Source organism: Zonotrichia leucophrys, chromosome 5 (genome assembly GCF_028769735.1).
Source record: "Zonotrichia leucophrys gambelii isolate GWCS_2022_RI chromosome 5, RI_Zleu_2.0, whole genome shotgun sequence".
Lineage (NCBI taxonomy): Eukaryota > Metazoa > Chordata > Aves > Passeriformes > Passerellidae > Zonotrichia > Zonotrichia leucophrys.
In genome coordinates this window covers 59,947,349-59,962,837 of record NC_088175.1, presented here as the reverse complement: position 1 = coordinate 59,962,837, position 15,489 = coordinate 59,947,349, and the positions used below count along the sequence as shown (strand labels likewise).

Below are 15,489 nucleotides of genomic sequence, written 5' to 3'. Positions count from 1 at the left end.
TAGAAACTCCCCAGACCTGTTGTCCCTGTTGTGCCTCCTGTCCCTCACCCTGAGGAGTTTGGCTCTGTCCTCTTTATGAGTCCCTTCCAAGTGGTTGTAGGCTGGCATTAAATTCCCTTTAAGCCTCTGGTTCAGCCCAGATCCATCAGCCTCTTCCTGGAGCCCATGTGCAACTTCTCCCAGCATAATTTTCTTAAAAAAGGAAGAGATCCACTCTTGGATCTTGCTGGCTTCTCCTGAAGAAGCAGTAGCCTCAGTTCTTGTAACACACAATCCAAAACATTATTTTTTTTTTTAATAACAGAACAGCAATAGGATAAAACAGAAATTTCCTGCATCAGAAGGAAGGAAATGTGAACAACTCAATGAAATCCACTTGTGGGTTTTGGAATAGATGGACACAGAAATGTACAATGTGTTACCAGGGGAGAGGGAACAAAGCCAGTCTGGAGAGAGAACTTCAGGCAAATCACAGAATCATGGAATGGTTTGGGTGGGAAGGGATCTTAAACTCATCCCATCCCACCCCTGCCATGGCTGCTCCATCCACCATCCCAGGCTGCTCCAATCCCATCCAGCCTGGCCTTGGGCACTGCCAGGGATCCAGGGGCACCCACAGCTGCTCTGGGCACCCTGTGCCAGGGCCTCAGTTGGGAGCTGAGATCTGCCAACCCCACAGACTCTCAGTTGCCAGCTCCCCCTGGGAATTGCTGCCTTAAAAATAGGAGAACTTCCTGATCTTGCTTAAGATCAAACTTCCAGACTATTTTTCATTTTAAAGCTCCCTTGTGCCTCCAAACTTTGGTTTAATGCAAACCAAGCTACTTTCTCACGTGAGAAGGTCCAGAGGGAAGAGGTAAGAACAAGACAGGATGCCTGGAACCAAATCTCTGCCTTCCTCTGGAGATCTGGTCTGGTAAATACATTGATCCCAAAAAACCTTTAATTGATCCCAAAAAACCCTTTAACCCAGCCCAGAGCAGCTGTGGCTGCCCCTGGATCCCTGGCAGTGCCCAAGGCCAGGTTGGACAGGGCTTGGAGCACCCTGGGACAGTGGGAGGTGTCCCTGCCATGGTTTGGGTTTGGAACTGGGTGAGTTTTGGGGTCCCTTCAACCCAAACCATTCTGGGATTCTACAGAGAAGTTTTACATTTCCTTCCATGCCAACAAGAGCCTTGGGGGTTTCCAGAGAGCTTTTGTGGATCCTGTAGGATTGTCTCTTCCCTCAGGGCACATTCCAGTCCAGAATGGCATCCTCAGCCTGGGTAACTCAGGCACAGGGAGATGAAATTTGGGATGTCTTCTCCACCCACTTCCTGAGGGTGCTGGAGCTGAGGTGCAGAACAGCCTGAGGGAGCAGGAACCTGGAGCCAGCTGTTCTGGCATCAAACCAGGCTGGAGTCAGGAGAACCACACTGTTCCTCTACCAACCTGCAGATTTATCAAATTACAGATTTCTAATTCCCAACCATTTTCCCATGGCAGAATTCCTGCTCTAACCCCGAGCAGCAGTGAGTGGGGTCATTGTCATTTCTGGTGAACTGAAACACAGCAATGAGATGTCCTGCTAAAAACATCCTGGAGGTTTTCCAACCCTCAGCATCAGGACTATGTTAAGAAACACTTTGTGGGGTCTGAGCTAAAAGAGGCTTGGTGGAAAAATCCTAAATACGATTTTCTAGGAAGAGGTGAATGCATTATGACGTTTTTCTGGAAACTCAGAGAACTTTTAGGAGAGAAATTTGGCTTTGTTGCAGAAACTGGAAGCATCTTAAGAAGTAAAACTGTCCTAAACCCTCAGGATTATTTAAAAATATTGAAATATTTGAAAATATTTTAAAATATCCCTGAGCTCTGGCAGCATCAGTGAGGAAGGCAGGAGAGATGCTGTGCTGGAGAGCACACCCAGAAGATTCCTCCTTCCAGAGGGATAAAAAGTGAGGCTCAGATCCTGCTTCTCAAAACTCTGCAGGGATTTTAGACCCTTCCTCATCAGGCAGCTTGAGCCCTTCTTGTCCCCAAAGCAGTGAAATTGTGCTTGTGCAATTCAGGGCAGCTGGGATTTCAGCTCAAGAGCATGGTCAGCCCCCTCAGGGAATGAAATTGTGTTTTCAGGGGGGAAAAATTTCCTAGGAAATATTGAAATGGGTTTTTTTGAAGTGCTTCCTGTCTGTAGTGGAGCTGTGTGAATTTGAGGGGTTTTTGGGTACAAAGCAAAGAACCTGGAGAAATATGGGCTGGGTGTAGGACAGCCAGAAATATGGAAAATTTGGAAGTGTGATGGGGAGAGAGGATCTCATCAGGTCAAGGAGGTTGTTCTGACTTAGGAGAAGATTCCTCCTTCCAGAGGGATAAAAAGTGAGGCTCAGATCCTGCTTCCCAAAACTCTGCAGGGATTTTAGACCCTTCCTCATCAGGCAGCTTGAGCCCTTCTTGTCCCCAAAGCAGTGAGGTTGTGCTTGTGCAATTCAGGGCAGCTGGGATTCCAGCTCAAGAGCATGGTCAGCCCCCTCAGGGAATGAAATTGTGTTTTCAGGGGGGAAAAATTTCCTAGGAAATATTGAAATGGGTTTTTTTGAAGTGCTTCCTGTCCTCAGTGGAGCTGTGTGAATTTGTGGGGAGTTTGGGTACAAAGCAAAGAAACTGGAGAAATATGGGCTGGTGTGTGGCTCTGGGTGTAGGACAGCCAGAAATAGGGAAAATTTGGAAGTGTGATAGGGAGAGGTCAAGGAGGTTGTTCTGACTTAGGAGGGAATCCCTGCAGCCAGGGCTGACCAGGGCAGCACTTCAAGACAAGTTCACATCTCAATTGAGGATCTAAAGCTTGGTGGAGAAATTTGGGATGGGAAATATCTTTCAGCACTGATAAAATCAAGTAACCAAACAACCAGAAGAGCTGGAAAGCAACATCCAAGAATGGTTTCTCTGGAGCAGCTGGAAAGGGGCTTTGGACAATGGCCTGGAGGGACAGGGCACAGGGAATGGCTCCCACTGACAAAGGGCAGGGATGGATGGGATTTTGGGAAGGAATTCCTGGCTGGGAGGGTGGGCAGGCCCTGGCACAGGGTGCCCAGAGCAGCTGTGGCTGCCCCTGGATCCCTGGCAGTGCCCAAGGCCAGGCTGGACAGGGTTTGGAGCAGCCTGGGACAGTGGAAGTGTCCCTGCCATGGCAGGGGTGGCACTGGCTGAGTTTAATGTCCCTTCCATCCCAAACCATTCAGAGATTCTGTGATAATGACTGAGCCCTCAATGAGCCACTCCTTAAGGAACTCCTTCCATTTAAAAAGGAAAACAGTTTAATTGAAAGTTTATGGGCCACATGGGAAACAGTGGAAAACACAGCTTTGAGTGTAGCTGCAAAACAGGAATCAAAGAACCAAAAAGTCACAAAGTCACCAATTGAGAGGCAGCTCCAGCTACTGAGCTGTGAGTCACTGCTCCCAGGAGCTTGGGCTGGCCTGTGCTGTGACAGTGAAGGTTCTGAGGAGCAGTCACTGGTGTGTGACAGCAATTTATGTCATGGCTGTGTCTGAGATACCCCCTTAATTCTCAGGAAAAACCTGACTTCTCCAAAAAGTGAGATTTCTCCCTCTCCTTGGGTCAGAAGAGCTGCTTTTGTTGTTTCAGTTGCTCAGTGCAGAGGAGGAGGGGGGTGGTGGTGTTGAAATCCTCCCTGTTCTCACCCCACCTTTGGCAGCAGCTCTCTGCAGCTCTGATCTCTGCATTTCACAAGTTCCTCACCGTGCCTTGCATGTTCCCTCAAAGCTTGGCTTTCCCTGAATCCACAGCCAGGCTGGACAGGGCTTGGAGCAACCTGGGCTGATGGAAGGAGTCCCTACCCGTGGCAGGGAATGGAGCAAGATGAGTTTAAGGTCTTTTCCAACCTAAATCATTCTGAAATTCTGTGGAATTGGAGGCTTTTTATAAGGGAATGAAGCAGCTCTGCAGCCAGCTTTGTTTTGTGCTCTCAGTGATCAAGAGAGCCCAGCCTGGTTTTTCCTTATCCTGCAACAGCCCCAGTCTGCTGGGAAGAGCTGGATAAACCAAGAGACACTTGAGGGAGAGGTTGGTTTATCTCCAGGCTCTTAGCCCTACTCCAGTAAAGCCACCATCCATCATTTCTCAAAGGTCACTGGGATTTATAAGATTTTTGTTTAGACTTATAATTGGTCTCCTGTTTCCAAGAACACTTACAGACTCTAAGTCCTTAAAGATATTTCATTTTCCAGCAGTGCCTCTGTCCTGCAGATGCTGGAGGCTCAGTGCTGGTAGCTGAAGGGCAAACACTGTTTTCATAATGGGAATTTTGCCCTAATCCTTGCTCTCTGCCTGCTCCTCCTCCCATGGCCTGCAGTCATTTCTTGGGAGCCTCTAATCCTGGTTTAATTCCTGAAAATCTGCTCTGGCAGGATGTTATGTGTGCAGGCATCAATCAGGTTTCCAGGAAAAAACTTCAACACCTCTCTTTGTGTTGTTTATTCTTGTGTCTTTGTCTTTCTTCCAGCCAGGGAAGCTTTTGAAGAGGCAGGAAACATCCTAAGTGGCCACGTAAGGATGGGGATGTATTTTGAAGATGATGCCTTGGCTTTGTAAGTGGTTTCTCTTTTTCTTTGGGGAGAATTCAAACTGATCTGCACTCAATGAAAGGCAGTGCCTGGAGCAAGTGTCACTGTGCTGAGGGACAGCCACAAGTGACTTTTTCCTGCAGGGAGATGGCTCAGGACTCATCCAAAAGAAATTGTCACCTTGGCTCTGCCACTGATTCTCAGCCTGTCCATGGTCACCCTCCTCCTGTTTCATTTTCAGTCCTTCAGCCCCCATGGATGTGGTTGTGTTTTGTGTGCCTCACCCCCTCACAGATGCTTATCAAAGGCTGCTGAACAAGGTGATGCATTTTAGATACAGGAAACAGGAGTTCTGACTCCTCTGAGCCATGGCCAAGCCAGAGAATCTCTGTGAAGCCCATAGAAATTTAATAAGTTCAACATCCCTGAATTAAACAGCCACAAGTGACTTTTTCCTGCAGGGAGATGGCTCAGGACTCATCCAAAGGGAATTGTGACCTTGGCTCTGCCACTGATTCTCAGCCTGTCCATGGTCACCTTCCTGCTGTTCATACTCACTTTCATTTTCAGTCCTTTAGCCCCCATGGATCTGTTTGTGTTCCTCACACAAAGAGGAGCAAACCTTTCTGAAAATAAAAACCAGGCTGGAAAAATTACACCATCAGTGTGTGAGGGAGATAAAAATGATGGATAACCACTGCAGAGCCTTCCCTTGCTCTGGTGGTTGCCCCCAGTTACCAAAAACAGGCAGAAAAGAAGCTGCTTGTGACTGCTTGGGCTAGCAGTGGAGTGGACATGGAGTCTGGGTGCTGCAAAAGGCTTTGGAAGCTGGGAAAGAAATGTTGTCTTGCCAAGGAGCTGCACTCCTGCTGGAATTGCATCCCTGACTCGAAGCCAGGTGGGAGTTAATGGGATCTTACCTGTGTCATTAACACTCCAGCAAGGGACAAAATCCTTTGGGTTGGAGTGTGAGAGGTGCTTCAGTGCCTAGACATGCAGCTGGATCCAGGGGGAATCTCCAGCTTGCCCTGGCATCTCATTTCCATCAGGAATTAGCTGTCAAGGCAGAGGTAAAAATCCCAGGAGGTCCTTGGCCTGTTTTCCAGGTGTGGGTTTAACAGCCTGCAGTGCAGCAGAGAATTATTTGCATTAGTTCCTCAGAGGTGTGATGCATTCCTGATGACACACTGGCATTTTTGTGGTGAGCACGGAGAATAAAAGTCCAAATACCTTGGGGATACATTTCTATTAAGCAAACTGCTCCAGGCATCAGTTAATACTTCTCTTTCCTGAGGATTTCAGCCCAGCTGATAGAAGGAAAAAAAAGCAGAGGGCAGGGTGATCTCTCAAGGTACCAGTAGAAGAAGAAACCTTTGTTCCCTCAAAGGTGACACATGCAAAAATCCACCTCCCTGCTCCTGGAGTCTGCAGCCTGCTCCTGTTTAGCAGGAATATTTATTGCAGTTTACATTGATAGTCCTTCTGCCAAATTTGGATTTTGGCTGTGATTTGTGGGTGAAGCTACTGTAGCTGATGGACTTCTCCACTGTAAGCACAAAGTAAACACTTACAGGAATTCCTTATGCAAGAGCCAGGCTCACTTCCCTTCTTCAGAAAATGAAAGGCCATTCTTGAGCTCAGTGCTGAAGGAGAAAATATTTATGGCTCCCAGGTCACAGAAAGCTGATTCCTCTTTTGTGCATCCTTTTCCAGAGTGAAAAGGGCTGCAGGATACACAATTCTGTTGTGAGCAAAGCTGTTTGCTCAGCAGGCACCTGCTGGGCTGGTCACTAATGAAGGGGGAAAGGCATTGAGGAAGAAATGCTTTGCATGAGGTCGTTATTGTCAGAGATTGCTGCCAAGTATTTGTTTGCAGATGGTTTTGATTGAAATGCAAGACTCGTGTTACCCACTCAATGGTCCTGCTGTATAAATGGAAAGCTGTTGAGCAACAGCACAAGCCCTCAGTACCAGGAAGAGGAGAAGGCATTTGAGGATATAGTGTAGCAGGGGAATTTGGTGATTTACTGGCAGTCTATAAAATATTTCCTTATAGAATCATAGAGTAGAACCCCAGAATGGTTTACACTGAAAGAAATCTTAAAGCCCATCCAATTCCACCTTCTGCAATGGGCAGGGACACTTTCCACTATTCCAGGTTGTTCCAAGCCCTGTCCAGCCTGGCCTTGGGCACTTCCAGGGATCCAGGGGCATCTTCTCTGAAATCCTCTTCCAGTGCCTCACCCCCTCACAGATGCTTATCAAAGGCTGCTGAACAAGGTGATGCATTTTAGATACAGGGAACAAACATCCTCACTCCTCTGAGCCATGACCAAGCCAAAGAATCTCTGTAAAACCCACAGAAATTTAATAAGTTCAACATCCCTGAATTAAATATTTTTTTAGAGTTTTGTCCTACTTTGCCCTAAGGTTTTTTACATTTAATTACTGTAAATGCATCAGCTCACAGTGAGGTTTGCTGTGGTTGTGTTGGTCCCAGAGAGATAAATGCTGTGATGGAGGAAGGGAAAGGCCTCCATAAGAGCTGGACATCATGGAAATGAATTATCTGCAGTTCCCTCCACTTGTTGTATCATTGATGACCTAAACTCCTCCCTGTGAGGGTGGGCAGGCCCTGGCACAGGGTGCCCAGAGCAGCTGTGGCTGCCCCTGGATCCCTGGCAGTGCCCAAGGCCAGGTTGGGACAGGGCTTGGAGCACCCTGGGATGGTGGAAGGTGTCCCTGCCATGGCAGGGGAATGGAACTGGATGGGCTTTGAGGTCCCTTCCCAACCCAAACCATTCTGGGATTCTTTGGTGTCACAGCCTTTGAAAAACAAACCAGACCTGACTCCAAAAACTGCAGAGACAGCTGATTTCCCCTGTCACACCCTTCCTCTGGGCAGTGCCATCTGGAGCCTCCAGGGCTGAAGTTCCTCAAACTTCTAGGAAATTGCTGTCATGGCTTGGTGTCCCCAATGCCCTTTCTTTGCTCAGACTTCTCCTATTTTTGCTTTTCCCACTTTCTCAGCTTTTAACCCCTCTTACCAGAAGGGAATTGTGAGACAAAGCATCATCTGACTACTCCACCAAGAGTGGGTGGGTGCAGCCTCTGTGTGTTGCTCCTATGTGGGGCTTGGACCTCACCTGCATTTTTGGGTTTCTTCACTGAGACAAAAACTGGATCAACTCCTGGAGGTTGTTTTGTGTGGGTTGTGTCCCTTGGATGGAATCTGAGACCTCTGTTTGCCTTGGCTGGGGGGGCAGAGTGAAGCTCTGGGTGGGTTTTTGCATCACCCAACCATAGGTGTGAACATGAAGGAGAAGTAGGGATAAAATCCCAGAATTCCAGAGCGGTTTGGGTTGGAAGGGACCTTAAAGCTCCTCCCATTCCACCCCATGCCATGGGCAGGGGCACCTTCCACTATCCCAGGGTGCTCCAAGCCCCATCCAACCTGGCCTTGGGCACTGCCAGGGATGGGACATGTCTGCAGGAGGATGCCAGCTCTGTGTGTGGCACATTTGGGGTTGTCTTGGTTTGGAAAGCCAGGTGTCTGCTAAGGAAGGCAGGAGCCTCCCCAAAAATGAAAAAATGTTAACCCCCCTCCCTCCAAATTGTTATAAATTTGAAATTAAGGGTCTCTCAGGCAAAAATATGGGAGCAGGAATAACAGTTCTTTAGTAGGGAAGAAAAATTAAAAGATAAAATGTGGCATTCACATTCTCTGAAATAATTCCTTCCCCCAGGATTTTTCTCCTGGGAAGCTGAGGAGCCTCAGAGAAAAAGGAAAACAATTCTTATCTCATTTGCTTCTTCTGTGCTGTGCTCACACGTGGAATGTGTTTGGAGATTGTTTACCCACAGGTGATTGTTCCATTGCATTCTGCTGGGAGTTGTTTTCACTCTTTGGCCAATCAGAACCAAGCAGTGTCAGGACTCTGAAAAGAGTCACGAGTTTTCATTATTATCATTTTAGCATAGAGTAAATATCCTTTCTATATTCTTTAGTATAGTATTCTTTAATATAATACAGTATTATAAAGTAATAAATCAGCCTTCTGAGAACATGGAGTCAGATTCACCATTCCTGCCTTCATCAGGGCAGATTCCCAGCAAATACAATAATAAAATAAACAATGCAGTAACTAAACCAACCCTGACAGAGTCAGAACCCAACCTGACACCCTGTGGGTCAGGCTGTTGGCAGCAGTCCCATTGGAATTGTGGCTCAGCCCTCCTGCAGTGTCAGGGCTGGTTCTGCTGGAGCAGGATCCTGGAGAAGGGTGCAGTCTCTGCCTCTGGAGATCCAGGGGAAGAGGGAAATCCTCTGGGGAATCCAGTGGAGAAGCCGTGCTGGTGTTCCAGAATCTCCAGATTATATCCAGGCAGGAATGCTTGGCTGGTGTTCCAGAATCTCCAGATTATATCCAGCAGGAATGCTTGGCTGGTGTTCCAGAATCTCCAGATTATATCCAGGCAGGAATGCTTGGCTGTGTTCCAGAATCTCCAGATTATATCCAGGCAGGAATGCTTGGCTGGTGTTCCAGAATCTCCAGATTGTATCCAGGCAGATGCTTGGCTGGTGTTCCAGAATCTCCAGATTGTATCCAGGTAGGAATGCTTGGTTGGTGTTCCAGAATCCCAGATTATATCCAGGCAGGAATGCTTGGTGGTGTTCCAGAATCTCCAGATTATACCCAGGCAGGAATGCTTGGCTGGTGTTCCAGAATCTCCAGATTATATCCAGGCAGGAATGCTTGCTGGTGTTCCAGATCTCCAGATTGTATCCAGGCAGGAATGCTTGGCTCCTCCCCCTGGGCTCACATCTCCCAATGGGATGCTGTAGTTCTTATCAGCCATGCAGAGACATTCAATGGCTGTTATCAGCAGGTGTCTCCCTAAGGCAGGACTGGCTGTGAACAGAAGATAACTGCCATACAGATGGCAAACAGAACACATCTTGCCTTGCAGTGTGGGACAGGGTGTGTCCTAAGCCCTGTGCCCATCCCTGTTTTTCAGATCCCAGAAATATTCCGTGTCCCCCCCTGCCCTGCTCCTGGCCCGGAGCGGCGGCCGGAGCGTGGAAGGCATCGCTCTGTCCGAACACAGCGTGCAGGACATGCTGCAGATGATCAGATATGAACTGCTGGACATTTTTGTGAGTAAAAATAAAATCAAAATGCCTTTTTTCCATTGCAGTCATTTGCAGAGCCCTGATTATAGCGTAGAATTCTGTGGAACGGCCGTTTTGTACGCTTGTTATTTTTATCGTGCCGAGTTTGTTTTTAAATTTTATGGCTTGGAGCAGGGAGTCAGGACAGAAATCTGCTCTTTGCTGTGTGGTCTTGGAGCAGGAGACCCTGGAGTTGAGGGACTGGCCTCAGAGTCACTCACCTGCTAGTTGTTACAGTTATTACTGGGTCTATTCCCTATTCCCAGGGTTTTTTCCCTGTGCCTTTTGGAGCCTCTGCCTGCCCTGCTCACATCCCCATCTCCAAGCTCACAGCTGCTCCCACGGACTTGGTGCACTTGGGTTGGGCAAAGACATCTCCAAGTGCACCAAAATCCCAGCCCTCTTCCTGCTTCCCACATTCCACACAGACACTGCAGCCTTGCTTAGCAGAAATTGGAATTTTCTCCTGTTTTCTCCCCCCCATAACCCCCAATTTCTTTTTTTTGTGACGTCCTGCTGCAGAAATTGGAATTTTCTCCTGTTTTCTCCTCCCCATAACCCCCAATTTCTTGTTTGTGACGTCCTGCAGCCAGAAATCACCGTGCCAAATCTGCCCCAGTACCTGCAGCTGGGAAAACCCTTCCTCATCCTGTTCAGTGCTGGCGACATCAGTCAGGTGGAAAGTGAGGAAATGCTGAAGCTGGCAAAAGGAAGACCCCAGCAAACATTTGTGGTTTGCTGGTTGAACCTGTGAGTGTTTGAAAATCTCTTCTTTCCATTAACTCACTCTGAGCCTTGCAGAAAAAACCCCTGAGGCTGCAATTGCTGAGAAGACAAGCTGGTAATGTGAATATTTGGTCTGAAATCATCAGGAATTGGAGGTCAAACCATTGAGCAATGGTTCACTCAGTGTTCTGGGCAACTGTAAAAATTGCCTGACAAAGTAAAATTAGTAAATATTTAATTGATTGCAGAAATCATTTTCAATAGAGGAAAATGTTTCTAGTGCTTGTAGTAGCTTGACCCTGGGTCTGGTGTTATTTGCATTTTTGTTGGGATGGGATGAAGTGCATATGGGAAGAAAAAAAAATATGGAAATTTGCCCTCCTGGAATGTCTTATGGTGATTTTCCACCAGCAATTAGAGGGAATGACTGGTCATTGACTGGGGAAAGAAAGCTTTCACAAAAAGGTTCAACCAGAAGCCCCATAAATTAAATTTAAAAAATATTGAGGCAACAAAATTAATTTAAGACCTAAAGAATAAAAGATTGTAGGAAAGGGGATTTTTTTTTTAATCCTCCTCTTCTTAGTTGCACTCTGAATTTTTTGGCCTCTGTTAGTTGTGCCCAAGCCCAGAGAAACTTCAGTGGCTTAATCATAACTTGCTTTGAAGTCTGGGAAGCCGTGACCAGCGTGGGCTGGAGATTAGCTGAGGGGGAAATGCACATGTGCTCAGGGACAAAGGGGATTGGGCTGCCAGTAATGCACCAGAAATGAGAGCCCTGGAACTTCCCCACCTACACATCTGCCTCTGCTCTGCCTTGCTGAGACACAGAAAACTTCCTGTGCCAGAGCAGAATGGCACTGCCACAAAACAGGGCACAACCCCGAAGGGATTGGGGTGGAAGGAGCATTAAAAATCATCTCATTCCAACCCCTGACATGGCAGGGACACCTTCCACTATCCAAAATATCCCACCCAGCCTGGCCTTGGGCACTGCCAGGGATCCAGGAGCAGCCACAGCTTCTCTGGGCACCCTTCCACCCTCCCAGCCAGGAATTCCCAGTTTCCAATATCCCATCCATCCCTGCCCCCTGTGTCCTGTCACTTCATGTCCTTGGCAAAAGTCCTTCATCCTAGAAAGAAGCCCTCATTCCCAGGGCAAGAGCCAGCTCACACCTGAAGCCTTAAAATAGTGCAGGAGCTCAGCAGGACGTCAGCACCTCTGTGGGCTTGCTGTCCCTCTGGCTCAATGTCCTGTTCTCACTCTCTGTGTGTCACCTGAGGAATTTGCCTTTCCATCCCTGTGGGACTGCAGTGGCAGCAGCTGGAAGGGGCTGGAAGGAGCTCTCAGCTGTCCCTCAGACAGGGCCTGACCTGGGGGCCTGCAGGACCTGTCCCACTCTTGTCCCACCTCTTCTTAGGAGCTTTAGGTGGAAAACATCTCCCACCTTCCTGCAGAGTTTGTCCTGCTCAAGGATTTCTTCACACATCCCTGTTGGATCCTAGCAGGTTCCTTAAGCACCAGGCTTATTTACAGTGCTTGGAATCACAGAATCCTGGAGTGGTTTGGGTTGGAAGGCACCTGAGAGCCCATCCTTGGGCAGGGACACCTTCCACAGTCCCAGGTTGCTCCAAGCCCTGTCCAGCCTGGCTTTGAACACTTCCAGGGATGATGCTTCTGCAGTCCCACCAAACTCTGCTTTGCTGCATGTGACCCAAATGCTTTGGTGGCTTTTTTGGCTCTCAGTCCTGTTGTGCTGCCAAACCTGAATCTCCTTTTCCCAACAGGAAGAAGACTCCAGTGGGATATGGGATCCTGAGGACACACTTCTCCACCACTCCTCCCTTGCCCCTTCTCCTCTGGGTGAACCTCCACGCTGGGGGTCAGGTGTTCAAGTTCCCCTCAGAGCAGCCCATCACTGAGGTGAACATCTTGCTGTGGCTGGAGAAGCTCCAAGCAGGACTGGAGATTCCCAGCAGTAAGTGGGCACAGGTTTACAACGTTCCCAAGCACACACTGTGAGCTCCAGTGTGTTTATGAGAAGATTCTACGTGCAATAAATTGTCTGCCCTGGAATTTAACGATGGAAAAAGCAGCTCTGCTTGTTAGAGCTGCAGAAGTACAAACAGTCCAGCCAAGAGAGAATGCCCACACTCACAAGTTTGCTTTGGGACTGTTTAATGCTCAGAGCCAAGCGTGGATAGTTTGGAATTGACATCTTTTCTCTGTGATAATCCCCAAATCTGGCTGTGTTTTCCCATTCCCAACCACAGCTTGCTCATAAAAAACCTCCCAGCTGACAGTGTAAGAAGTAGCTGCTCTTCAGGCACCTTTCTTTTTGGATGGGAAGGGATGAGGGAGCTGGTGTTTTACTGGAGGCTTTAGGACATAAAGGGTTGGCTTGTGAAGCTTTCACTGCATCCCTCCTGTCTTGCTCAGCCTGATGAGGCTCTGGAGGAAGCCAGCATGGATCTGCCTTCCTCAGGAGAGCTGGAGAGGGACTGGGGACAAGGGATGGAGGGACAGGAGCCAGGGAATGGGTTAGATGGGATATTGGAAGGAATTCCTGGTTGTGAGGGTGGGCAGGCCCTGGCACAGGGTGCCCAGAGCAGCTGTGGCTGCCCCTGGATCCCTGGCAGTGCCCCAGGCCAGGCTGGATGGGGTTTGGAGCAGCCTGGGATGGTGGAAGGGGCTGGAATGGGATGATCTTTAAGGTCCCTTCCAACCCAGATTGTTCTGTGGTTCTTTAATAAGATTTTTAATTTTGTATTCATTAGAATGGGGGAAAAAAAGCCATAATTCCTCAGAAAGGGAACTACCCATGGAGGTGGGACATAACTCTTCACCTACTAACTGGGGCTGTATTTGCTGCTCAGGTACCTTGTCTGAGGAGGACTGGAAGCCACCACTCCCTGCCTACGACTTCCTCCAGATGATGGAGCCATCGGTGCCCGAGCTGTCCCCGCAGCCCGGGGTCTCCCGGGCACAGCAGCCGCCCAAAAGCCCCGGAGGGGACACGGCAGGAGGGGACAGCGGCACCCGGGAGGAGCCATCCCAGGAGGGCCCGGCGGAGGAAGGGGGTGTCCCTGGGAGGGGCCTGCGGGGCACGGCCCCGAGGATGGCAGCGAGGGACAAGCAGGGCAGGAGGCACAGCGAGCTGTGAGAGCCGGGCTGGGGAAAGCGGTGGGACTGCCCTGCACAGCCTGGCGCTGTCCCTGCCTTTTCTCCAAGGCCAGAAGAGGTTTGGCTGTCAGGGAATGGTGAAAGGAAAGGCCACTCCCTGCTGCTCAGCGCTGGGGGTTTCTGATGCCAGGAGGTGTCTGTACATCCCTGTGCCCCCGCTGATCTTGGGAGCTCATCGAGCAACAAGCTACACTGGAAGGGACAATGCAGCCCTGCTCTGTAGATTCCTCAAGTCTCAGAGTCACTTCAGCTGCCCCTGAGCAGGAAGGAGTGAGTGATTCCAAGACAAAAAAATTTCTCTCCTCCCTGGTTGCAGGAGAAGCTCTACTGATGTGTGACAGAAAATCCTGCAATTCCATCTGCACTGGAAGCGTGTGGAGCCAGCATTCCACCACTCCAGGGCTGCTCCAACCAGCCCCAGTTGTGTTTACACCTGACTTGTGACCTGAATTCGTGAACTTGTTCATCCTCCCAGCGGGAGAAGAGGAGGATCTGGTCCAAGCAGATTTATTCCAGAAGCCAGAGCTCAGGTCACACAACAGTCCTGAATAGCTGGGACAAAACTGTGCCAGCAAATCCCAGGGGTGGGCAGGTTGGGAGATGGCTTTGCTCACTGCTGGCATTTTCTTGGTCACAAGCCCAGGGCCTATTTGCAGCCTCCATTTGTCTTTGCTCTCGGTGACAGCAGCAAGGTTGGTGCCTCCTGAGCTGGGAATGTGCAGGGAGCAAGCTCTGTGGAAAGCTCAGTGCTGGGGAAAAGTGGAGAGAGATGAAGGGCAAGGCTGGACCCTTCCAAGGTGGGATGGAGCTGCTTCACATCCAGAACTTCAGTGGGGAGATGCAAAACCTGGGCAAGTGCATTTCCATCTCCTGGAGACAAGAAATGGCAGGAGGTTGAAAGCAGATGGTCCAGGATTCCAGGACCATCCCTTCAATGAACTTAATCTCCCTCCCAGAGAGATGTACTGGGACAGTCAGATCCTCTTCCTACTCTTTAAGGCTCTGAAATTACTGAGAAGAGGAAAAAATGCTGGTAAGGGACTGCTGAGAGCATTGCAAACTCAGTATTTCTCATCCTGCAAGCAGCACACGTGGCTGTGATGCTTTTGAAATACCCAGAAATAGATCATTAGTCCTGGGCTGCACTGGAAAGCCTTAATTGAGAGTGACCATTTTTGGACTGAGTGACAGGCTTGGAGCCAAAATGTATGTATTTAAAGGAATAAAGTGCAGCCTGCTGATCAAAGGCATGGTTCCCAAGGGAAGGGTGTGAGCAGATCCTTCGTGTGTTCCCGTCATTCCTGTGCTCCATGAGGTCCTCACGCTGCTGAATTCCATCAGCTGAACATTGCTCATTTCCCCTGCTGGCCCTGATCACCAGCATCGAATCCCACAATGGGTTGGGTTGGAAGGGACCTTAATTCCCATTTAATTCCATGGCAGGGACACCTTCCACTGTCCCAGGGTGCTCCCAGCCCTGTCCAGCCTGGCCTTGGACATTCCAGGGATCCAGGGGCAGCCACAGCTGCTCTGGGCACCCTGTGCCAGGGCCTGCCCACCCTCCCAGCCAGGAATTCCTTCCCAATATCCCATCCATCCCTGCCCTCTGGCAGTTTGAAGTGCAATAATTGGGTTTTTCATTGCATCTTTAATAAACTCCATCTCCAGTGGGCTCCTCTGCATGTTTTGGGTGGTGGGAGCAGGGGGTCTGGGCAGGTGCCCCTCATCAGCAGCAGGATCCTTTCCTTCCCCAGGGTTTCTGAGGAGCATTCCCACATCCCTGCTCTTCTCCACGTGTCCTTTTCCAGGCTCAGCCCTTCTCCGGTGCCGGGCTGGGGCAG

At 49.3% G+C, this 15,489-nt stretch overlaps 1 protein-coding gene across 1 annotated transcript in view; it reads left to right on the top strand.

Moving 5' to 3' along the window:
* The window catches only part of TXNDC16 (thioredoxin domain containing 16), a 44,788-nt gene extending 29,880 nt beyond the window's left edge, over positions 1-14,908 (top strand). The window contains exons 17-21 of the mRNA XM_064715970.1: positions 4,505-4,589; positions 9,585-9,723; positions 10,328-10,488; positions 12,253-12,443; positions 13,342-14,908. Coding sequence (XP_064572040.1) covers positions 4,505-4,589; positions 9,585-9,723; positions 10,328-10,488; positions 12,253-12,443; positions 13,342-13,628 — 863 coding nt within the window. The 3' untranslated portion in view covers positions 13,629-14,908. The remainder of the gene's footprint in view (positions 1-4,504; positions 4,590-9,584; positions 9,724-10,327; positions 10,489-12,252; positions 12,444-13,341) is intronic.
* The last annotated feature ends 581 nt before the right edge of the window (positions 14,909-15,489 follow it).